The sequence below is a fragment of the Pituophis catenifer genome, unplaced genomic scaffold (genome assembly GCF_029215685.1).
Source record: "Pituophis catenifer annectens isolate HBS135680 unplaced genomic scaffold, rPitCat1.0.hap2 SCAF_2, whole genome shotgun sequence".
Taxonomy (NCBI): domain Eukaryota; kingdom Metazoa; phylum Chordata; class Lepidosauria; order Squamata; family Colubridae; genus Pituophis; species Pituophis catenifer.
In genome coordinates, this window is record NW_027256882.1 from 19,076,302 (window position 1) to 19,101,995 (window position 25,694).

The 25,694-nt window shown below is 39.3% G+C and overlaps 2 protein-coding genes across 2 annotated transcripts; both read right to left on the reverse strand.

The window, feature by feature from the left end:
* Positions 1 to 1,762: 1,762 nt before the first annotated feature.
* On the reverse strand, positions 1,763 to 12,088 carry LOC139309952 (vomeronasal type-2 receptor 26-like). The gene is made up of 6 exons (XM_070934133.1): positions 12,069 to 12,088; positions 9,823 to 10,111; positions 8,272 to 9,066; positions 7,274 to 7,486; positions 4,358 to 4,484; positions 1,763 to 2,673 (listed from the first exon to the last, which is right to left on the reverse strand). Exons 1-6 carry the CDS (start codon positions 12,086 to 12,088, stop codon positions 1,763 to 1,765), a joined length of 2,355 nt encoding a protein of 784 aa, XP_070790234.1.
* Positions 12,089 to 15,200: 3,112 nt separating this feature from the next.
* Positions 15,201 to 25,101, reverse strand: LOC139309953 (vomeronasal type-2 receptor 26-like). The gene is made up of 2 exons (XM_070934134.1): positions 24,692 to 25,101; positions 15,201 to 15,966 (listed from the first exon to the last, which is right to left on the reverse strand). Exons 1-2 carry the CDS (start codon positions 25,099 to 25,101, stop codon positions 15,201 to 15,203), a joined length of 1,176 nt encoding a protein of 391 aa, XP_070790235.1.
* Positions 25,102 to 25,694: the final 593 nt, after the last annotated feature.

Genomic DNA, 25,694 nt, shown 5'->3' on the forward strand with positions numbered 1-25,694 from the left:
TGATATTCCCCCCCCCCAAAAAAAAAATAAGATAGGGTATCAGGTGTGCCTCTGTTCAAAATACAAGAAAGAAAAACCCCAACTCCATGTTTGTAGAGAAAGATACTTTTACTGAGCATGAACTGAATGCAACAAAAAGAAAGCAAGGTCTGAGGCAATAGGCATGAAAATTACATATTGAAAGTATTCCCAAATCCCTCCCCCAAGGACCCTGGCTGAATGTCCAATCCCCAGCCCTCTAAGGTGTCATGTGAGGTGCATCTTCAGATGGTCCCATCCCTCTGGTATGCCAGAACAGTTGACTTTGAGGGATTATCAGCAACTCCATTTAACTATGCTGAAGATGATGAGAATATTCCTCCCTTTCACGAGACATCTCCACCAGCTCACTTCCCCCTGCCAAATACCTATACATCATACACACACACACACACACACATCCGTTACTATGGCAGCCGATAGCGAGCAAGCAACATAGAGGCTGACATAGGGTCTTATTTTCAGGGAAACAGGAAATAATTTTATTTTTATTTTGCTCTCAAAGCTGATCACATTATTGCACACACTTTATCATCCTTTCATGCCTTTTCAGGTCAGGTATATTCTGAAAGAAAAAAAATCTGGTATCATTCAGCTCTTTATTCTTCTATTTTACTCTTCTATAATCTGCAGATAAAGCATTTCCATTTTTTTATACAAGACATCAGTTCTCCTTGGATGGCTAGAGAAGATGGCCACAGAGGAGCAGGAAGAGGAGGAAGAGGAGGAGGAGAAGGGGGGATTTAAAAGACCTTGTCCCAAAAAATATTTCATTAACCTCATGGTGTGGATTGTGAGATGGTGCATATTCAACGGGGACCAAGAAAAGAATGCATGCTAGGAAGATACAGCTATGTTACAGCCAAGAATACAATACAGCCAACCATACATATTTTTGCGATATTCAAGAATAAATGATTTCAGGATGACTTCTTTCTGTGAATAGGAACTCCTTGCAAGCTTCCGTTTTAAGAAAATAAGAAAAGGTCTTCTAGATCAGGCTAGTACCCATATTTATGACAAAATGAGTGATCAGATACCTCTAGAGTGTCCACAAGCAGAAGACGTAAGAACTATCCCAACTTCTGACTGGGTGTTTTTGTCTAACCTCCCCACTCTTCCTTACAACACCCATAGGATAGTCAATTAGAGAACAGAGTCTGCAATTCTGTTGGAATTCTTTTTCTGGCAATATCATCAAACTGTACTTTAGCTCATTTCTTGTTTAACTTCTACATAATAATTTAGTTAATCCAGACAATGCTTCTCCTAATACAACTGAAAGGTATCTTTCTATTCTCCTTATGCTGTTGATGCTGAAATCCTGGGTCTGATACTGCAAAGAACCCCAATTGTAGATAAACTACGATACAATTAAAATAATGGTATTTTAAAGCCTCACCCCACATGTTTTTTTCTGGCATACCAACAACATTCCCACTTCACAAGTATCCTGTTTAAAATATCTTGGTGGGGCATATTAGGGCTAAGGGAACCTGAGGGCACAGGATAGATATACTATCTCAACTACTCAAAAGGGCTATGCAACTATCTTTTATTTTGCTGGACAAGAATGTACAGTCTTGTATATACAATACTAGTGTATAACTGCCCTTTAATTTTTTCCAAGCAAAATCATTGGATCATTCCTGCATGAAGAACTGCTTGGACCATTTCCTAGGATTGTCCTGTTGGAAAAAATTGATAGTTGGATTTCCTCTCTTCATGTTTCTACAATTCTTCTGGTCATAAGATGCTCCTTTGTATTCAGGTCTGGCCTCAGAATGATTATGTAGCATTTGGGAATGAAGATGCAGCTGAGCAGCCCAACACTGGAGGACAAAATGGAGAAGACCTGCACAGCCACCATGTATTTCCCTTTGGTGCTCAGGTAGGAGGGCACAAAACTCACCCAGACACTGCAGAAGACCAGCATGCTGAAGGTGATCAGTTTGGCTTCGTTGAAGGCACCAGGCAGATTCCTGGCAAGAAAAGCCACCATGAAGCAGATGAAAGCCAGAAAGTCCAGGTAGCCAAGGGTGATATAAAACACAACAGCAGAGCCTTCGTTGCATTGCAGGATGATTACTCCTGGCTGGGAGTAGACGTCAGAGTCAAGGAATGGGGGAAAAGCTCCTAGCCAGATGGAGCAGATGATAATTTGGACAGCAGAACAAGAAAGGATGATGGAGTTGGCCAAAATCTTCCCCAACCACTTCTTCACTCGATTTCCTGGTTTTGTAGCAAGGAAAGCGAGCACCACTGTGATTGTTTTGCCCAAGAGAGAAGAAATAGTAACTGAAAAAATGATGCTGAAAAGAGTTTGTCGGAGAAAACAGGTGGCTTTCCTTGGTTGACCAATGAAGAGAAGACAAGACAAGAAGGAAAGTAGAAGGGAGATCAGGAAGATATAAGAGAGGTTCCGGTTGTTGGCTTTGACAATAGATGTTTCTCGGTATTGAATGAATATAATTAAGACAAAGACTGTAGTTAGGAAGAAAAGTAGAGCAAAAGAGACAAGGATGATGCCCAGATCTTCTTCATAAGACAGGAAGGTTATAACTTTGGGGATACATTGGACTCGTTCCTCATTTGGATATTGATCATGTGGACACTTGGTGCATTTTTCTGTATCTGAGAAAACCAAAAACCAATATTTCTTTAACATTCTATCCTTTACATTTCAAGTAACATTTTTTGGGATAGCAGTTGATACCAGCAGCATTTTGTAAAATTTATTTCTTAGTATCTCCTCAAAAAGAAGATAGAAAGAACATCGTTTTCTAAACCATACAGAGCTAAGGTCTCTGAAATTGGGGAAAATCCTAGAACCAATCTGGTTCCCTTTGTATTCTGCCGAGCTTTCCTGGTAAATAAGAATAGAATAGAATAGAATAGAATAGAATAGAATAGAATAGAATAGAATAGAATAGAATAGAATAGAATAGAATAGAATAGAATAGAATAGAATAGAATAGAATAGAATAACATAACAGAGTTGGAAGGGACCTTGGAGGTCTTCTAGTCCAACCCCCTGCTTAGGCAGGAAATCCTACACCACTTCAGACAAATGGTTATCCAACATCTTCTTAAAAATTTCCAGTGTTGGAGCATTCACTACTTCTGCAGACAAGTTGTTCCACTGATTAATTGTTTTAACTGTTAGGAAATTTCTCCTTAGTTCTAAGTTGCTTCTCTCCTTGATTAGTTTCCACCCATTGCTTCTTGTTCTACCCTACTTGGGGGAATAGTTTGACTCCCTTTTCTTTGTGGCAACCCCTGAGATATTGGAACACTGCTATCATGTCTCCCCTAGTTCTTCTTTTCATTAAACTAGACATACCCAGTTCCTGCAACAGTTCTTCATATGTTTTAGCCTCCAGTCCCCTAATCACCTTTGTTGCTCTTCTCTGCACTCTTTCTAGAGTCTCAACATCTTTTTTACATCGTGGCGACCAAAACTGAATGTAATATTCCAAGTATGGCCTGACCAAGGCATTATAAAATGATATTAACACTTCACATGATCTTGATTCTATCCCTCTGTTTATGCAGCCCAGAACTGTGTTGGCTTTTTTGGCAGCTGCTGCACACTGCTGGCTCATATCTAAATGGTTGTCCACTAGGACTCAAAGATCCCTCTCACAGTTACTACTATTGAGCAAGGTACCACATATACAGTATCTGTGCATTTTGTTTTTCTACCCTAAATGTAGAACTTTACTTTTTACACTGTTGAATTTCTGAATGAATCAGTTCATCTTAGAAGGCACACTTACTAAGAACCATACTGGATCAGACGATGCCTGAAATGTATATGGCTGGAAGAGAACGGTAGGCCTGCAAGTAATCTGGAATAACTACTTGGACCAGTGGTACTTTTGGTGTAATGAGCTGCACCCATAACTGTCCATACCACCTCATTATGGACCAGTGATACCTTCAAGTTGTTTACAATGGGAGCCCCATGTAGAGTGTTTGCAATAATCCTTCCAGGAAATGTATCTAAGACAAATTCTCTTAAATTTGAAAGAACTCAGATGTTCCTAGAAAGATAAATGTGGAAGGATAGATAAAAACTAAAAAGCAGTATTTTCTCTGGTAGTAGCAGAACCTGTCCAATATTCCATAACTTGCCAATCCATATCAAGATCTTTATTAATTTTCATTTTGATGACAAATTATGCAGTTTGAAAATAAACAAAGCATGGGCGTGGCCAGCACATGACGCATCCGGCCCATGGGCCATGAATTTGACAGCCCTGCTCTAGATGAATCCACTTCCACAAGGGCTGTCCTTTCCTCCAGTGTCACCCACCTTCCTGAAAGGAGATGGTCCCCTCCGGACAAGGAACACAGTCATAACAGCAAAATGGCTCTCCTTCTCGCTTCTGCTTGACAAATCCAGAATGACATTTTTCCACACATTTGGACTGAGGAAGAGACTAAGTAGAAAAACAATAAATTCCAAAGAAAATATGATAGCACTATCCATCCTGACATGCTGACATGCTCTTAAAATAATGATCTGATGATCTGGTCTTTATTCTTGAAGACCCATTAACATCAATAATTACACTGATAGATAAAATTGGAGAGTTTGGAGAAGTAGCTGGCTTGAAAATCAATAAAGATAAAATGAAGATTTTGACCAAAAATATGTTGGTAAAGCAAAAAGAAGAATTGGCAGATATATCAAAAATGCAGGTCACAAATAAAGTTAAATATTTGGGGATATATTTGATGACAAGATGTAGCACGCTTAAAGAAAATAATTTTAATAAACTTAAACAACAGATAGGGACAGATTTGGCGAAATGGGAAAATTTACAGCTTTCTTTGATTGGAAGGATATCAACTGTTAAGATGAATATTTTGCCTAGAATTTTATATTTGTTCCGGACAATTCCAATTAGATTGGGGAAAGACTTCTTTGAAGAATTGAATAAAATGGTGTTAAAATATATTTGGCAGGGAAAGAAGGTGAGGATAAAACTAAAGTTGTTACAAGATGCTAGAATGAGAAGGGGTTTTGGCCTACCTAATTGGGAACTTTATTATCAAGCAACAAGTTTGATGTGGATTAAAGAATGGATAACTTTAAGAAATACTAGATTATTGAATTTAGAAGGTCATGATTTGCTGATGGGGTGGCATGCTTTTTTATGGTATAAGGGAACAAAAATACAGGGATATTTTAGAAGACATCATATTTGTGAGGCTTTGTTATTAAATTGGGAAAAGATTAAAAAACAACATTATCTGAAAATTCCAGTCTGAGTATCAATGATTGAAGCATTTTCATATTCAGTAATATTTAGAAGAGAACAAATTGTTAGATATAGTGGATTAATGGATGAAAAGGGTGAATTTAAATCAAAGCAAGAACTGAAAGAACAAGATTTTAAGATGGATTGGTTTTCTTACTTGCAAATACGTTCTAGATATGAAGAAGATTTTAAACAAGAAGATTTTTATAATGTTTTGACTAATTTAGATAAGATTTTAATGGAGTCTGATGATTATGTAATTAAAAAATTGTATGGTTATTTATTAGAGGTAAAATTGGAAGAGGAACAAGTTAAAGAAACAGTGATAGCATGGGGGGAAAATTTGGCCATGGGACTGATTTAGAGAAATGGAAAAAATTGTGGTTGCAAAATTATAAAATGACAATGTCTACAGCATATAAGATGTTGTATTTGTATAAGATGTTTTACAGGTGGCATTTACCCCTGATGAGAATAGCCAGAATGTTCAAGAACAAATCGGAGAAATGTTGGAAATGTCATCAGATTCCAGGATCATATTATCATATGTGGTGGACATGTGCAGAAGCCAAAAGATATTGGACTAAAATCCACACATGGTTGGAAAAAATGACACTTTGAAGAAACACATTGACTTTAAACCAGAGATATTTTTATTAGGGATTTTACCAGAAATGTATAACAAAGAACTGAGATATTTAATTGTGAATGTTCTAACAGTGGCTAGAATTGTTTTTGCTAAAAATTGGAAAGGTGAGAAGATACCTACTGATGATGAAGTTATTAAGAAAATTATGGACTGTGCTGAAATGAGTGACATTTGAAATTAGAGAACAGGAAGATAAACAATAAAATTTGATTTGGGATTTGTTCTACCAATGGCTAGATAATAAAACATGGAGATGAAATATGAAATATGAAATTAATGTATTGATAAAATATATGAAGTGTTTTCTTATGGGAGTTAAGCCTTTGTTAAATAATGGCTAAATGATTATAATAATATAAAGGGATAAATAAAACTGTTAAATAAGAGAAATTAAATAACTGGTAATGTTGGATATGGGACTGTGCACAAAAGAATTTTAACCGATCGACACAGTCTATGATTGTATTTGACTGATGGTGGTTTTTATGTTTTGTTTTTCTTTTAAATAAAAAAAAATCAGAAAACAAACAAACAAACAACTGGCTTGAAAGAACAAACCCACATTTGTTATTAGTTAAATTTGGAACCTCCATTCTTTCCCAGAATGACTTAAGATAGCTAACAATCAAGATGAACAAGTGCATTCAAGAAGTTTTTAGATGAGGTATGCTCTTGCAAGCCAAAGCCCAAATCTAAGCAGCATTTCCTTTTGAATTGTCTTTTATTATTTCAGATATTAGAAAGGCTTTTTTTTTGAGACAAAATCATGTTTCAAATGCTTCAGTTTTCTGGGTCAGGACATTATCCCTCAGCAGTCCGGTCGTTTTGATTCCATGTCAAGAAAAATTCTTGAACCTTCTTCATAGGAACAGATGGCCTATTTCACTGTCCCAGTGGGGTGAAAGGTTAGAATGGATAACTCTGGCCAGGTCTGGGTCTCTTAAAAACTTCTTGCCCTGCCCTTTTCTTGGACACTGGCCTCAACAAGGACAAGGTAGATCTAATTCCAAATTTTATTTCCCATGGGAACCAAAAGGATTTCCATCCAGTCTTGATATCAATCATGATTCAGTGTCATCACATTCAGTGCAAACCTAAATTCAGGCACTGGTCAATAAATTTACCTTCTTGTTTGCTATTTGAAGATAAAGAATAAGTGAATCACAATCCTTAGCACTTGGGGACTATGAATTAGCCCTCTCTTACCATTTTCATGCAGCTTCTCCATTTCAACACTGAGCCATGGTGTATTTGCCCAATGAAATGAGTCAGAACCCTTTGGAAAATAGAGAAAAGACACCAATATTTCTCCTACCCTGTTGTGTAACTTTAGCCATGACAGATGATCTTGCTTGATAATAAGTCCCTGTCTTTCAATAGTCACCACTTGGTTTTGCACGAGACTCTTTTTGGGGAGAACCATCCAGCTAAAGATTCTCAGATCAGCCATTAAGTGTCCATTTTGGTCTAAGTACAGTTTGTATTCAGAAAGATTGCAAAACTCATTCTTCTCCAGAAAAGGATGGAACTAGAATGGGAACATCCAGTTATTTTAAAAGAGTAGAATTGGTAACTTATCCCTTTTTGTCTGTTCTCATTTGAATCTTTCTTTTACAGAGATCTAACCTGCAAATATGTTTAGCTGGGAGAACAGATTTAACAACTATCTTCAAAAATGAAAAAGAAAGGTTCAGCAAAATTTGTCAATCACATATTGAAAATATATGTTTTGAAAACAATATGACTGATAAAATTTGTCAATTATAAGAAACCTTCTTATAATTCTTCTTCTTCTTCTTATAAGAAGAATATGACTGTAGGACATGGAAAAATGAAGTCAGTTACAGTAAAGAAGATTCTGATTGAATAAGAGGAAAAACATCTTAAAAGAAGAGTAGTTCTTGCATTGAGCCTGAGAACCAGAGGATTTCAATCTCCCTTTCACTGACTGTCTTCATGCAAACACTAAGCAGCCATCAGTCAGAAAAGATTTCACTGGGATTCCTGCAGAGAGGAGAGGTTGAGATAGGGGCTCCTTCAAATTTATGAAGGTAAAATTCTATGATGCTAATCACAAACCTATACATGTAGGAATTTATTTATAGATGAACACATCATTTAAAAATTAGCAGTGTTTAATATCAATCTATGTCATAATTCCCGTTCTTGGGAACATCATTGCATAAGCAATTAGATTGGCAAAACTTGTTGAGTTCTGTAACACAAATAGGTTCCTATGGTTTCCCCTTTTTCTCCTTTGGATTCCTTTGCCAAAGGAACTAAGTTTGATGGATCCTTATCGGGACCCCATACCTGCCATGGCTGAAGCCTTGGAACTCCCAACCTTGCTTTACCATCCTTCTCTCTCCTCCTGGATCTGGAGGAATAGGCAGCATTCAAGGCATGGGCCAGAGTATTAATGGCACTGTAAAAATGATGGAAATTCATGGCCCACACCATGTTATTTTTCTCTTGGATCTCCAGTGGTGATTTCTCAGTGCATCTTTTCCGGCCTTTGACAGAAAAGACATGTTTTGAAAAAGAACAGACATATGACTGATGTCCTGAGGGTGGATCCAGATAGAAACCACCTATAAAGGCATCCTTCATTGGCTGCTTTTTTTTCTCAAAATAAACAGTCCAGATACTATTCACATATTTGAGAGCACTGTGCTGTCCCAGTGGAAAAATTGCAGTGAGTGTTGTGATCCAGACTTTCCCTTCAATGGGTCCTGGCAAACACCTAAGTATAAAATGAAAAGGAAGAATTCTCTCCAAAATAGCACCATATTCTATATAGTGAACATAGACATTGACTTGTCTCCACATAGAGAGGGCATCGCTGTGAGGAGCTATAAGTTGAGTTCTTGAGAATTGTTGTGATATAACAACACAAATCCCATTCCTGAGAAGCATAGGAGTCAAAGTCCTCATGAAATTATCTCCATTTTCTGTGTCTGAAGCAAAGAGACCAATCAAGGTCCATCTGAAATGAAGGAGCACTTGGACAATTCCTGGGTAGAGGATCCCTTTTTGGGGGAAAAGCCGGTGATAAAAGGGCAATTGACTCTTATCATGCAGTGAAGCTGAAAATAATTCAAAATTGATCTGAAAAAGCAATGAAGAATACTGTGTAATATTTGGGGTCAGATCAATTTCAAAATATTATCTTTAAAGAAATCCAGTTTGGTTTACATAAACATATTCAAATACTTTATTGTATTGTATAGCATAACATTTACAAAACTGTATATAACAATAGTATAAAACAAAATAAGTTAAAAAGAATAAGAATAAAGAATACAAATCATATTTCTGTGTCATCCCTACAACTTATGGAAATCAGATCCACATGTCCATATGTCAACTGAAATGTTTTGTTCAAATAAAGAGCCATATTGAATGTACTTCTTTAATATTGATTAAACAAGAAATATATTGTTTTAATATAAGAATCCAAATTGGTTATCGGTCTAATATGGGATCCAAGATATTGATCTCTTATATAATTGACATTGAAATAATAGATGTGTTTTGTTAAGAATATGTATAAAATATAATTTCCCAACTCTGCTGCACTTTCCTTTTGGACAGAGAATCCTTTGATTGAACACAGAGTGTCTCCTAGCATTCCCAAGTTGCAGCAGAAGACCCAAAGCAATGATGATGGTGATGTCATGAGAGGACATCACTGCTTTGATCCTTGCCTCCTAAACACTCTGGATCCCAATCCCTAACCATGACACCTAAAATGATTATAGTGGAAAGCAGTTCTTCAATTCCAAAGAGAAAATATGGTTGGATCTATCACATACCACTCCTCCACCACGTTCAGTTTACCTATAGAAAAATTAACATACAAACCTGTGGGACTTTGTAGGTGTCTCCTAATGTTGACATCTGGATGGAAATGTCATCGGCAGCTGCATCAACAAGAGCCAAAATGTTGTCCTTCATTGCACAGCTGTAGTTGGGAACATTGGCTTCTCCAGTAGAGAGCATGTCCAGCAAGGCTTCTGAAGTCATAAGTATGTTCAAATAGTTGTCATGGATGTTGTAGCCAAGTGTGAGATTGTGCAGAAGCCCAGGAGTCTTGCTGACCAATTGAATATTAAAAATGTAGCGTAGTGCTCTAAAGCTTTCAAATGGTAAACTAACATAAAAAATATTCATATTATCATAATCAATAGCAATAACAAAATACTTTTTCAATGTAATCCTTTCTGTCCCCATAAGTCTTCTGAATCTTAAGCCAATTCTGATCCATCACCAGAGGCAAATGATAATTACCCATCAGCATTTTATTTTAATGAGGGTTGGTGAGATGAGATTAAACTAAGTTTAATAAATCACAAATAAATCATTATTTGTAGCAGAACAAGTTTTCAACTGCTGAGTAACCAGGATTCAAAATTAAAGAAAAAGCATCATAATGGGAAGAGGCTGTTTCATAAACAACTCAGAAAAGCATTTCTAAAATCAAGTCATTCTCTGTTCCTATGAGGATTGGGCAGAGTCAACGGCAACCCATTCAATAACTACTTAAAACCAAAGTTGATATTAATGTTATAATCAGGATTAGATCAGGAATATTATAGAATGTGGACTTTTTTCAGGGTTTTTTTTTGCCCCATCTTTGGATTTGAGATTTTTTATATCTATAATAAGACAAAAGAGAAGCAATGGAAATCAAAATGACTAAAGAAATTATGCCGACAAAACATGCATAAGTGAAATAAGAAGAAAAGAATGAGACCATTAGAATTGAAAATATAGCGAATGCAACTCCATCACACTGAATGACTTACGAGTCAAAGTGACAACGAGGAGCCGTGTTGAAAGACAACACTGCTATATGCAATATTTTTGTCCCAGTGTTGATGATACTAATGAGATGGTCTCCTGGCCTGTAATAGCTCCATGTTTTTTTTTCATCTTGGTGCTCGAAATTCAGCAGACACTTCATTCTAATCTTCCCAGGGATTGGCTGGGACACCAGCAGAATCAAAAGCAGAAGCAGAAGAATCATCATTTATGGAGCTGAATCAATCCCCTTCCCATTTCTGAAAAAGAACAACAAGAGGAATTAGACGAATTCAAAGCACCTTCACAATACAGAAATTCTAGGAAAGGAGAGAAAGTACATTCAAGAGCACAGTCTCTACCTATCCCAAGAACCTGCGCTACAAAGTGTGTGGCTGAGGCATTTATCCTTTTCTAATGCAAGATTTCCTTCCATGATGTTTACCTCAAAACCAGTCACTGAAGAAGTAGCAGAAGAGGTCTCACCTGATTTTTGAAAATTACAGTGAAAAACAGCTTCTCCTCTGGGGATCCTCAAATTCTTCAGGGCTCTATTTGCAGAGGAAGAGCTGGAGAAAAAACATCTTAGTGAAAAATCATAAATCCATCCCTTGGGGGATTGTTCTATAGTGGTTGTCGTCCTTCCTGTCAGGTCTTGTCCAGAAAGTGATGCTGGATAAAGACACTTCAACAGCCAGATAATGACTTCTGCTGTCCTTCAATGTAGCAACTTGTCTCCAGAGGCCACTGGGGAAAATCATCCAGAACTATGTATTTTGGTGACATTCTAGGTTGGTGGCACTTACCTCAAGTGTAAATGCCTATTAAACAACCAGTACCTTGAACCCTGACTAATGTTAAGAGTTGGGCCTGCTTTTGAGTTTCTTTTCTATTAGATCTCCATATAAGATTCCTGACTGGAGCTGATTTTAAAATTGCTTGTGACTGAGGTCAAATTTTATTTCCCATCTTTTCTAGAAATACCAATTTTGAGACGAGATTGATTAAAAGCAGAAAAATAACAGCCTGTGGACTATACCTTTTGCTTAATAGAGAGGAAGTCATGGGTGGACTTCAAAAATTTAAGCAAGGGCTTCTCTGCATGGTTGCTGGGTCGGCATAGCCATGGTGGGAGTGGCCTAGTCAGCCTCCTGCACCGGGGGGGGGGGGGGCATTTTTGCCGTCCCCAGACTCTGGAGGTTTTTGTCAAGCATCTGGGAGGGCGAAAATGGAGGCTGGTTTCCGGCCTTCTTGAACTTCCAGTAACTTCCGTCCTCCCTGAGCCTCCGCACATGCCCTGCACTTACCTACATCCAAAGCTGACCATGTTGGGACTCCTGTGAAGGGCAGGGAAGGGTGGGCGGGTCCAGCCCAGACTGGGATTTAGGGGTTCTCCGAACTGCACAGAATCTTAGCTAGAGAGTCTTGCGAACCCCTGCGAACCCCCAGCAGCCCACCCCTGGAGAACGTTATAGAGGGGTTTGAACTTCCTATTTTTTTTCCTTGATGCTCTCTCTATTGTTTTTCCATATTTGTGTAAGCATTGGCTGTACTGATTCTTGTTCTAACATCTGAATTTGTGAAGCATATAGTGTAATGGGTCTCATTTAAGTTTAACAACATAAAGAAAAAATAAAATTATAAGCCTCACTAACTGCATTAGGACAATGCTCAGCATATTTTCTTAAAATCATTTAAAAAGAAAAAAAGAACAGTGGATATCTAATTAAAAACATTCCACAAAGCTTGTAGGCAGCCATAATACCACACAAGGGGTCATATCCCTTCTAAGGCAATGCCTGGGGATACAGTCAAAATTTAAATGGTCTTTTAAGGAAGGTCAGGACTGGAGCTCAATAAGTCTCAGGGAGGATGTTATTTTATAGGGCTGGTGTTGTGGCAGAGAAGGGCTATTTCCAAGGTCCTCGGTTTTCAGAAATGGGGACGGGGATATAAATAGCAGAAATAAAACAGGGTGTCAGACTTCGATGCTATCTCAAAATAAATGAATTTCCAAACTGCCAATCTTTAAGGAAATCTTTTTATTTGAGTACAGCAATCGGATCATGACTCATGCGGACAAGACTGACCTTTTGCCCCCCAATCCCTCCCTTTCCGATCCCCAATTCTCTGCTTCTCATTGGCTATCTTCCAAGTCACTCTCCTGACTTCTTGTCTCGTCATTTCACAGGAATGTTCCCCCCCCCCTCTTCATTTCCACGGAGACCGAGCTTCAAAGGGATTTAGCAGGCAAAAGTCCAGGGCTTATCTCCCTTTCTATGTCAGCGCTGAAACGCTGACACAGGGATTTGAAAATTTGCAATCTCCTCCCTTCAGAAGGGAACTGAGCATGTGCCTCTGCCTCTTGCCTGCCTCTGCTTTTCTTGACCCCCAAACCTGATGAAAAGGCATTGAAGGGAGTTGTGCATTTAGCAAAAGCTTTCCCGGATTTGGTTCCTTCCAATCTTTGCACCATCAACTTTCCTATCCCTTTGGCCAAGAGGCTGCAGGGGGTCCTGGCCAGGAGTGAAGTCTACTTACCTTCCCTACTGGTTTGGAAGTGCACGTGCATGCTTGGACCCTCTGTGCATGCACAAACCCTTCTGCATATGCGCCGAGAGTAAAAAACAGGTTACTTCATGGTTAAAACATAGTTAAAACAGCATCTGGGTGGGTGGGCGGAGCCTCGCACTGCATCCACTACCAGTTCTCCAAACCATCCGCTGCCACTACCATTTCACCCAAACCAGTAGCATTTCACTCCTGGTCCTGGCAGGAAAGGAGGGGCTGTGAGGAGTAGCTTCTTCCCTGAAATGCTGGAAGAGCCACTTTGCAGCAGCCTAAGCAAAAAATTAATACTCTGGCCCATGCCTTGAATGCTGCATATTCCTCCAGATCCAGGAGGAGAAGAAAAAATTCTGGCATCATTCAGGCTCTTTACTCTTCTATTCTACTCTTCTATAATCTGCAGATAAAGCATTTCCATTTTCTTATACAAGACACAGTTCTCCTTGGATGGCTAGAGAAGATGGCCACTGACGATCAGGAAGAGGAGGAGGAGGAGGAGGAGGAAGGGGGGATTTAAAAGATCTTGTCCCAAAAGATATTTCATTAACCTCATGGTGTGGATTGTGAGATGGTGCATATTCAACTGGGACCAAGAAGAGAATGAGGAAGGTTGAGAACTTCTAGCATGTTAGGTAGTTACAGCTATGATACAGCCAAGAATACAATACAGCCAACCATACATATTTTTGTGATATTCAAGAATAAATGATTTCAGGATGACTTCTTTCTGTGAATAGGAACTTCTTGCAAGCTTCCATTTTAAGAAAATAAGAAAAGGTCTTCTTGATCAGGCTAGTGCCCATATTTATGACAAAATGACTGATTAGATACCTCTAGAGTGTCCACAGAAGACGTAAGAAGACGTAAGAACTATCCCAACTTCTGACTGGGTGTTTTTGTCTAACCTCCCCACGCTTCCTTACAACATCCATAGAAGAGTCAATTAGAGCAGGGGTCATGAATCAGTGGTCCATGGATCACTGGTGGTCCACGAGAAAATTTTGTTGGTCCGCAGGGCACCCAGGGGAGGAGCTGCTCCAGGATGAGCAATAGCCAGTCCTGTGACTAGAGCTCTGGAATATGGGACTGGTCAGGCATGGTGGGGCTGTAAATCTCCATTGTACAGGGAGGTTCATGCAACTTGCAACTTTGCAAGTTGCAAGTTTGCAGCACAGCCCATTTCTTCTTTAACATCTACATACCGTGTTTCCCCAAAAATAAGACCCTGGCTTATATATTTTTTGAACCTTGAAATAAGCACTTGGCCTTATTGCCATGTGCTCAAAAGCCTGAATGGCCTTATTATCAAGGGATGTCTTATTTGGGGGAAAACAGGGTAATAACTTAGTTAATCCAGACTATGCTCCTCCTAATACAACTTGAAGGTGTCTTTTTATTCTCCTTATGCTGTTGATGCTAATATCCTGGGTCTGATACTGCAAAGAACCACAATTGTAGATAAACTATGATATAAATAAAATAATGGTATTTTAAAGCCCCACCCTGCATGGTTTTTTTTTGTTTTTGTTTTGTTTTGTTTTGTTTTGTTTTGTTTTGTTTTGTTTTTTTTGGCATACCAACAACATTCCCACTTCACAAGTATCCTGTTTAAAATATCTTGGTGGGGCATATCAGGGCTTATGTAACCTAAGGGCACAGGATAGATATACACTCAACTACTCAAAAGAGCTATGCAACTATATTTTATTTTGCTGGATAAGAATGTACAGTCTTGTATATACAACACAATTGTATAACTGCCCTTTAATTTTTGCAAGCAAAATCATTGGTTCACTCCTGCATGAAGAACTGTTTGGGCCATTTCCTAGGTTTATCCTGTTGGAAAACGTTGATATTTGGATTTCCTCTCTTCATATTTCTACATTTCTTCTGGTCATAAGATGGTCCTTTGTATTCAGGTCTGGCCTCAGAATGATTATGTAGCATTTGGGAATGAAGATGCAGCTGAGCAGCCCAACACTGGAGGACAAAATGGAGAAGACCTGCACAGCCACCATGTATTTCCCTTTGGTGCTCAGGTAGGAGGGCACAAAACTCACCCAGACACTGCAGAAGACCAGCATGCTGAAGGTGATCAGCTTGGCTTCGTTGAAGGCACCAGGCAGATCCCTGGCAAGAAAAGCCACCGTGAAGCAGATGAAAGCCAGAAAACCCAGGTAGCCGAGAGTGATATAAAACACGACAGCAGAGCCTTCATTGCATTGCAGGATGATTACTCCTGGCTGGGAGTAGAGGTCAGAGTCAAGGAATGGGGGAAAAACTCCTAGCCAGATGGAGCAGATGATAATTTGGACAGCAGAACAAGAAAGGATGATGGAGTTGGCCAAACTCTTCCCCAACCACCTCTTCACTCGATTTCCTGGTTTTGTAGCAAGGAAAGCGAGCACCACTGTGATTGTTTTGGCCAAGAGAGAAGAAATAGTAACTGAAAAAATGATGCTGAAAACAGTTTGTCGGAGAAAACAGGTGGCTTTCCTTGGTTGACCAATGAAGAGAAGAGAAGACAAGAAGCAAAGTAGAAGGGAGATCAGGAAGATATAAGAGAGGTGCCGGTTGTTGGCTTTGACAATAGATGTTTCTCGGTATCGAATAAATATAATTAAGACAAGGACTGTACTTAGGAAGAAAAGTAGGGCAAAAGAGACAAGGATGATGCCCAGATCTTCTTCATAAGACAGGAAGGTTATAACTTTGGGGATACATTGGACTCGTTCCTCATTTGGATATTGATCATGTGGACACTTGGTGCATTTTTCTGTATCTGAGAAAAACAAAAACCAATATTTCTTTAACATTCTGTCCTTTAGATTTCAAGTAACATTTTTTTGGGATAGCAGTTGATACCAGCAGCATTTTGTAAAATTTATTTCTTAGTATCTCCTCAAAAAGAAGATAGGAAGATCATCATTTTCTAAACAATACAGACTATGAAATTGGGGAAAAGCCTATGACCAATCTGGTTTCCTTTGTATTCTGCAGAATTTTCCTGATAAAGAATAGAATAGAATAGAATAGAATAGAATAGAATAGAATAGAATAGAATAGAATAGAATAGAATAGAATAGAATAGAATAGAGTAGAGTAGAGTAGAGTAGAGTAGAGTAGAGTAGAATAGAGTAGAATAGAATAGAATAGAATAGAATAGAATAGAATAGAATAGAATAGAATAGAATAGAATAGAATAGAATAGAATAACAGGGTTGGAAGGGACCTTGGAGGTCTTCCAGTCCAACCCCCTGCCCAGGCAGGAAACCCTACACCACTTCAGACAAATGGTTATCCAACATCTTCTTAAAAATTTCTAGTGTTGGAGCATTCACAACTTCTGCTGGCAAGTTGTTCCACTTATTAATTGTTCTAATGTCAGGAAATTTCTTCTTAATTCTAAGTTGCTTCTCTCCTTGATTAGTTTCCACCGATTGCTTCTTGTCCTACACTCAGGTGCTTTGAAGAATAGCTTAACTGCCTCTCTTTGTGTCAACCCCTGAGATATTGGAACACTGCTATCATGTCTCCCCTAGTCCTTCTTTTCATTAAACTAGACATCAAGATGAGAAAACTAAGGTATACTTGGAACATTTGGATCTTCCCAAAGTTCCTGATTCAGTCAAGGACCTGTTGAATAAGGAGATTACGGAAGGAGAGATAGAGATTGCGATCAAGAGGCAGAAGGCCGGTAAAACCCCTGGTACTGATGGCCTGCCTGCAGATATTTATAAAACCTTTACAGATCTATACATAAAATATATGAAAGAAATTTTTAATATGGTATTGATGGAGTCTAAGGCTCCCAAATCATGGCTAGAGGCCTATATTTCTTTAATACCGAAGGAAGGGGGGGACCACACTCTGATACATAACTATAGGCCCATCTCACTTTTAAACGCCGACTATAAAATTTTTGCAGCTGTAATGGCAGCTAAATTTAAGAGATACCTTAGCGAATTCATCCGTATAGATCAAAATGGTTTTCTACCGGCCAGACAATTGAAAGATAATGTATGGATCATAATGGATGTCCTGGAATATTATGAGGCTCTCCCTGAGAAGCAGGCGGTATTCCTCTTTTTGGATACCCAGAAAGCCTTCAATAGGGTCAATTGGAATTATCTTATATCACAGTTGAAATGTATGGAGGCTGGCAATCATTTCATAAATGCAATCCAGGCAATTTATAGTCAACAGAAGGCCAAGATTTTAGTCAATGGAGAAGAGTTGGAGGAGGTGACGATAGTGAAGGGAACGAGACAAGGCTGCCCACTCTCCCCATTGCTGTTTATATTCACGCTAGAACCTTTACTTAGGTCAATAAGACAAGAGGTGAGTATAAGAGGATTGAAGATCAGAGAACACGAATAAAAGGTCCAGGCATTTGCGGACGACCTGGTCTTTGTTCTGGAAGAGCCATTAACCTCTGGAGGGTGACTTATTGACATAATACAGAAATTTGGTGAGGTGGCTGGATTACAAATAAATAGGAAAAAAAAACAAATATTATAGTTAAAAGAAAGAGCCTTGGTACTACAGTGGTTTAAAGCACCCTGTTATTAACACAGCTGCCTGCAATTTACTGCTGGTTCGAATCTCTCCAAGGCTCAAGGTTGACTCAGCCTTCCATCCTTTCTAAGGTAGGTTAAATGAGGACCCAGTTTGTGGGGGCAATAAGATGACTTTGTATAAATATACAAAAGAATGAAGGCTATTGCTTAACGCACTGTAAGCCGCCCTGAGTCTCCGGAGAAGGGCGGCATATAAATCAAATTAAAAAAAAAAAAAAACATGACGGAAATACAAAAATTAGAATTACAAAACACTTTGGGCCTCCAGGTAGTTCGTAATGTCAAATATTTAGGGATTTGGCTGTCTGATAGATGCTCCTCAATAAAGGCGGATAACTTAACTGAGCAACTAGACAAAGATTTGGAGAAATGGGGCAAGATACAATTGTCATTAATGGGACGGATAGCCTTAATTAAGACCCATGTAGTGCCCAGAATGGTATTTCTCTTTCAAACGGCCCCAGTTAGACTAGATAAAACCTTTTTTAGGAAACTGGACAGGGCTACAAATAGATTTATTTGGCAGGGCAAGAAGCCTCAAATTAAGTTGAAAACAATGCAGAAACCGAAAGAATAAGGCAGGTTGGGGGTCCCAAATTGGAAGTATTACTATAACTTGGCAGTTTTGGTTTGGATCTGTGAGTGGATTGCACTACAAAGGAGATGTCTGTTAGCAATCGAAGGTCATGATCTCCAACAGGGGTGGCATGCCCACCTATGGTGGGAGAGAGGCAAACCCCCAGCATATTTTACGAAACATCATGTGCAAGGAGTCCTGATTGAGAGTTGGATGGAAATTAGGAAAACATATTATAATAAGGTACCACTCTGGATTTCACCTGTGGAAGCTGTGATCTATCCGAATCTGTATAATCCAGAGAAAAAAATTGATTTACAAAGAAATATTAGATACGAATGGGAAGTTAAAAACTAAATTGTTACTTCAGGAACAAGGAGTGAACCTAGATTGGTGGACGTACATGCAAATTAGAAGTAAGTATATGAGAGATAGACAGAGACTTGGGATTAGCCGAGAGGTGCAGATTTTGGATAGAATATTATTGGGGGTGGATGAAAAGGTGTTATCTAAATGTTATAAATTCTTTATGGCTATGGAGGTAGGTGAGGAAGGTGCGAAGAATTCGGTTCATGCCTGGGAGAAGAATTTAGGTTATTCATTAGAGCCTGAGAGGTGGAGTGAAATTTGGACTAAGAATATGAAATTAACTCGCTCAATAGGATATAAAGAAAATATATATAAAATGGCATATCAATGGCATTTACCACTGGCCAGACTTGCAAAAATGTTACCTGGAACACCCTCAGTCTGTTGGAAATTTGGCGTTAAAGAAGGCACATATTTCCACCAATAGTGGACCTGCTGAGAGGCAATGAAATTTTGGAAGAATATTCTGAAGTGGCTCAATGAAATGTTGGGGCAACATATACAATTGCATCCTGAGGTATTTTTATTAGGGATAAGACCCGAAAATGTTAATAGAACGGCATGGTACCTGCTGCTGCATATAACAACAGCTGCAAGATTGGCATGGGCCCAATACTGGAAGATGGATGTTAGCCCACCCAAACAAGTAGTAATTCAGAAAATAATGAATTGTGCGGAATCAGATCGACTTACTATGTTACTGAATGGACGTGGGGACACAGATTTCTATATATCTTGGAGTCAATGGTATAATTGGATGTCACATCGAGCTATAAATAGAGTTATTGGATAAACATGTCAATTGGTATATGTAATAGACTTCTGTACATTATCCTATATGTACAGGGACAAGTTTATTTCCTTCTCGCGTTGTGATGTAGACTGCTATAGATTTAATGTTTGTTGGATGTATAAGATAAAATAAGATAAAATAAATAAATAAATAAATAAATAAATAAATAAATAAATAAATAAATAAAAAAACACTTCATGTGATCTTGATTCTATCCCTCTGTTTATGCAGCCTAGAACTGCATTGGACTTTTTGGCAGCTGCTGCACACTGCTGGCTCATATCTAAATGGTTGTCCACTAGGACTCCAAGATCCTTCTCACAGTTACTACTGTTGAACAAGGTGCCACATATACGGTATCTGTGCGTTTTGTTTTTCTTCCCTAAATGTAAAACCTTACTTTTTACACTGTTGAATTTCTGAATGAATCAGTTCATCTTAGAAGGCACTTACTAAGAACTATACTGGATCAGAGGATGCCTGAAATGTAGATGGCTGGAAGAGAACGGTAGGCCTGCAAGTAATCTGAAATAACTACTTGGACCAGTGGTACTTTTGGTGTAATGAGCTGCACCCATAACTGTCCATATCACCTCATTATGGACCAGTGATACCTTCCAGTTGTTTACAATGGGAGGCCCATGTAGAGAGTATTGCAATAATCCTTCCAGGAAATGAATCTAAGACAATTCTCTTAAGTTTGAAAGAACTCAGATGTTCCTAGAAAGATAAATGTGGAAGGACAGATAAAAACTAAAAAGCAGTATTTTCTCTAACAGTAGCAGAACCTGTCCAATATGCCATATCTTGCCAATCCATATCAAGATCCTTCGGGAGTAGGGCGCTATATAAATCAAAATAAAAAAAAAGATCTTCATTAATTTTCATTTTGATAAGAAATTATGCACTTTGAAAATAAACAAAGATCAGTTGAGATTCATTCAGTCTTTTAACTTTCACTTTAATGAAAATTGCTCTAGATCAGAGGTGTCAAAGTCACACAGTCATGGTGGTGTCATGGGACGTATTGGGACTTTTTTCCGCTTTGCTAAACCTAGCATGGGCGTGGCCAGCACATGACGCATCCAGCCCATGGGCCATGAGTTTGGAAGCCTGCTCCAGATGAACCCACTTCCTCAAGGCCTGTCTTTTCTTTGAGGTCACCCACCTTCCTGAATGGAGATGGTCCCCTCCGGACAAGGAACACAGTCGTAACAGCAAAATGGCTCTCCTTCTCGCTTCTGCTTGACAAATCCAGGATGACATTTTTCCACACATTTGGACTGAGGAAGAGACTAAGTAGAAAAACAATAAATTCTAAAGAAAATATGATAGCACTAAACATCCTGACATGATGACATGCTCTTAAAATAAGAGCAACAGTGACTGCTCAGTTTCTAGAACAGTAGTGATATGAGATAGAGGTGAGGTCATGAGAATGTATCCCTCAAAAAGTGTAAATTAGGAATCCTTTGTTGCAGCACATATGAGGTGTGTGTGGCTCAGCTAGGGATCCTTTCTCTTGAAGAACTACAATCAGGTAACAACAACAAGTGGCTTGAAAGAAGAAACCCACATTTGTTATTGGTTAAATTTGGAACCTCCAGTCTTTCCAGAATGACTTAAGATAGCTAACAATCAAGATGAACAATTGCATTCAAGAAGTGTTTAGATGAGGTACCCTTTTGCAAGCCAAAGCCCAAATCTAAGCAGCATTTCCTTTTGAATTGTCTTCTATTATTTCAGGTATTAGAAAGGCTTTTCTTTGAGTCAAAATCATGTTCCAACTGCTTCATTGTTTTCGGTCAGGACATTATCCCTCAGCAGTTCGGTCATTTTGATTCCATGTCAAGAAAAATTCTTGGACCTTCTTCATAGGAGCAGAAGGCCTATTTCACTGTCCCAGTGGGGTGAAAGGTTAGAATGGATAACTCTGGCCAGGTCTGGGTCTCTTAAAAACTTCTTGCCCTACACTTTTATTGGACACTGGCCTCAACAAGGACAAGGTGGATCTAATTCCAAATTTTATTTCCCAGGAGAACCAAAAGGATCTCCATCCAGTCTTGATGTCAATCCTGAAGCTCACCTGGCTGTGGCCATTTCGAAGCTTCAGTGCTGCCACAATTGGAGCTGTGGGAAAGGGAGGGGGAAGTAGAGATAGTTGGGGTGCTGTAGCCAAAATAAAATACTTTCTCTTGGGAACCAAGGACATTCCCACCAGGTGTCCAGAGAGAGGGTGACTGGAGTCATCTAGCAACTAGTCTTATCCTGGTTGGACCATGTGACTGATTGTTTGGAGAAATGAAAGAACTTTTACTTTTAATTAGATGAAAACCATGGGAACATTTAGAGTTGGTTTTCACCAGCTGATGCTAATATGACAAGTCCACTAAATCTATTCTTTGAGGAATCCAAGAGCCTCAGATGGCTGTTCTTGGGTGTGTTACTTGGAACACTGACACTTGATTCAGTGTCATCACATTCAGTGCAAACCTGAATTCAGGCACTGGTCAATAAATTTACCTTCTTGTTTGCTATTTGAACATAAAGAATAAGTGAATCACAATCCTTAGCACTTGGGGACTATGAATTAGCCCTCTCTTACCATTTTCATGCAGCTTCTCCATTTCAACACTGAGCCATTGTGCATTTGCCCAATGAAATAAGTCAGAACCCTTTGGAAAATAGAGAAAAGACATCAATATTTCTCCTACCCTGTTGTGTAACTTTAGCCATGACAGATGATCTTGGTTGATAATAAGTCCCTGTCTTTCAATAGTCACCAGATGTTCTTTCATGAGACTCTTTTTGGGGCGAACCACCCAGCTAAAGATTCTCAGATCAGCCATTAAATGTCCATTTTGGTCCAAGTATAGTTTGTATTCAGAAAGATTGCAAATATCATTCTTCTCCAGAAAAGGATGGAACTAGAATGGGAACATCCAGTTATTTTAAAAGAGTAAAATTGGTAACTTATCCCTTTTTGTCTGTTCTCATTTGAATCTTTCTTTTACAGAGATCTAACGTGCAAATATGTTTAGCTGGGAGAACAGATCTAACAACTATCTTCAAAAATGAAAAAGAAAGGTTCAGCAAAATTTGTCAATCACATATTGAAAATATATGTTTTGATATACAATATACAATATAACTGATAAAATTTGTCTATCATAAGAAACCTTCTTATAATTCTTCTTCTTCTTCTTATAAGAAGAATGTGACTGTAGGACATGGAAAAATGAAGTCAGTTACAGTAAAGAAGATTCTGATTGAATAAGAGGAAAAACATCTTAAAAGAAGAGTAGTTCTTGCATTGAGCCTGAGAACCAGAGGATTTCAATCTCCCTTTCACTGACTGTCTTCATGCAAACACTGAGCAGCCATCAGTCAGAAAAGATTTCACTGGGATTCCTGCAGGGAGGAGAGGTTGAGATAGGTGGTCTAAGGGGCTCCTTCAAATTCATGAAGATAAAATTCTATTATGCTAATCACAAACCTATACATGTAGGAATTTATTTAAAGATGAACACATCATTTAAAAATTAGCAGTGTTCAATATCAAACTATGTCATAATTCCCGTTCTTGGGAACATCATTGCATAAGCAATTAGATTGGCCAAAGTTGTTGAGTTCTGTAACACAAATAGGTTCCTATGGTTTCCCCTTCTTCTCCTTTGGATTCCTTTTCCAAAGGAACTAAGTTTGATGGATCCTTATCGGGACCCCATACCTGCCATGGCTGAAGCCTTGGAGCTCCCAACCTTGCTTTGCCCTTCTTCTTTCTCCTCCTGGATCTGAAGGAATAGGCATCATTCAAGGCATGGGCCAGAGTATTAATGGCACTGTAAAAATAGTGGAAATTCATTGCCCGCACCGTGTTCTTTTTCTTTTGGATCTCCAGTGGTGATTTCTCAGTGCATCTTTTCCGGCCTTTGACAGAAAAGACATGTTTTGAAAAAGAACAGACATATGACTGATGTCCTGAGGGTGGATCCAGATAGAAACCACCTATAAAGGCATCCTTTATTGGCTGCTCTTTTCTCTCAAAATAAACAGTCCAGATACTATTCACATATTTGAGAGCACTGTGCTGTCCCAGTGGAAAAATTGCAGTGAGTGTTGTGATCCAGACTTTCCCTTCAATGGGTCCTGGCAAACACCTAAGTATAAAATGAAAAGGAAGAATTCTCTCCAAAATAGCACCATATTCTATATAGTGAACATAGACATTGACTTGTCTCCATATAGAGAGGACATCGCTGAGAGGCGCTATAAATTGAGTTGTTGAGAATTGTTGTGATATAACAACACAAATCCCATTCCTGAGAAGCATAGGAGTCAAAGTCCTCATGAAATTATCTCCATTTTCTGTGTCTGAAGCAAAGAGACCAATCAAGGTCCATCTGAAATGAAGGAGCACTTGGAGAATTCCTGGGTAGAGAATCCCTTTTTGGGGGAAAAGCCGGTGATAAAAGGGCAATTGACTCTTATCATGCAGTGAATTTGAAAATAATTCAAAATTGATCTGAAAAAGTAATGAAGAATACTGTGTAATATTTGGGGTCAGATCAATTTCAAAATATTATCTTTAAAGAAATCCAGTTTGGTTCACATAAACATATTCAAATACTTTATTGTTGATTAGTCATTAACCAATATGAAAATTAAGAATAAAAAGCGTAACATTAACAAGACTGTATATAACAGTAGTATAAAACAAAATAAGTTAAAAAGAATAAGAATAAAGAATACAAATCATATTTCTGTGTCATCCCTACAACTTATGGAAATCAGAACCACATGTCCATATGTCAACTGAAATGTTTTGTTCAAGTAAAGAGCCATATTGAATGTACATCTTTAATATTGCTACTTGCTACTGCGCATGCCTCAAGATGGCGACGCCCGTCTAGATCGCGTCTAGAGATGGGCGGCTCGTGGACTGGCAGGGGTCTTCTGGGGCTGCCATGAACATCAGCAACCCCGTTTCCAGTTTGAGGACTTTCTCCCCAGCCTGATGAGGGCTTTTTCGCCCTCCGGAACCTCGTGGCTGGGGAGAAGTGAGCGGAAGACGGCGCGGGTGTAAGAACGCCGAGGCTGAACGCTGACAGCCCGGCTGCATTGGCTCCGCCGTTTTTTCTCCCTGTTTGACCGAGGCGGCGGCTGCTAGAGCGGTGGTGGCGGCGGCGGCGGCGGTGGTGATGCCCCTTTATCCAGCGAGCTCCCCCCTGACCCTGGATGCCCCTGGGGGTTTCTTTGGATGTTCCGGGGGCGCTGGGGAACGCTGGGAGCTCGGGTGTGGCCAGCGCCAAGGACGACGCTATGGAAATGGCGGCTGCTGCGCGGCAACCAGGTCGAGGGCGGTGGTGCTGGAGAGCTGGAGAGTTGTTGGCGTTGGAGGAGAGGAGAGGAACATCAAGCCTCGACATTGAAATGGGGGAGTTGAACCCCATTGTGCTCAGGGGTTGAAGGATACATGGCTAATGTTAAGGGTTGTGTGGAAAGACCTGGGGTTGGAGAGGCTGGTGGACGGCTCAAGTATTGGGTCGCTATGGATGGCCTCCCCCCCTCCCTTTCTAGGCCCTGTTATCGGCCTATCGGCCAATGTGGACTTTCTTCCCCAGAGCTTGGGACCTGGCTCTGTCTTTCGTCCTGTCTCCTGGCTGTATGGAGGACAAGGCAGTTATGGGAGGATGGATGGAGCCAGTTCCAGACTACGTTCGCCGCGGACGGGACTCATCTTTTCAGGGCCAGGAACGCCAAACCACCGTGAGAGGGTGGTTTGGACTTTTTTCTGACTCTTTCCATCTTGCCTGATTAGGATGGCCAACCACCGTGAGAGGGTGGTTGGATAGTTCCCCTCAACTGGACTGAACGTGAGGACTCCTACCCATTACCGTGAGAGGGTAATGGTGACTCTTCCGATCATCTTAGTCTTGCTTCCTGGACATTTGAAACCATTATTATCGACCCCTAGGCCATGTCTAGGCCAAACTTGTATTATCTTGTATTTGCCAAACTTGTATTATCACTCTAGTGTTAAAAT

Bases quoted from the DNA above. Each gene is read 5' to 3' on its own strand.
- LOC139309952 (XM_070934133.1), bottom strand. From the start codon at position 12,088: ATGGTCAGCTTTGGATGTAG. The intron at 10,112-12,068 runs GTAAGTGCAGGG...TTTTTATGTTAG, and splicing joins ATGGTCAGCTTTGGATGTAG to TTTACCATTTGAAAGCTTTA. The intron at 9,067-9,822 runs GTTTGTATGTTA...TTGCTTTTTCAG, and splicing joins ACACCTACAAAGTCCCACAG to ATCAATTTTGAATTATTTTC.
- LOC139309953 (XM_070934134.1), bottom strand. From the start codon at position 25,101: ATGGGGTTCAACTCCCCCATTTCAATGTCGAGGCTTGATGTTCCTCTC. The intron at 15,967-24,691 runs GTTCCGGAGGGC...TTTCTTCCTAAG, and splicing joins CACTTCTCCCCAGCCACGAG to TACAGTCCTTGTCTTAATTA.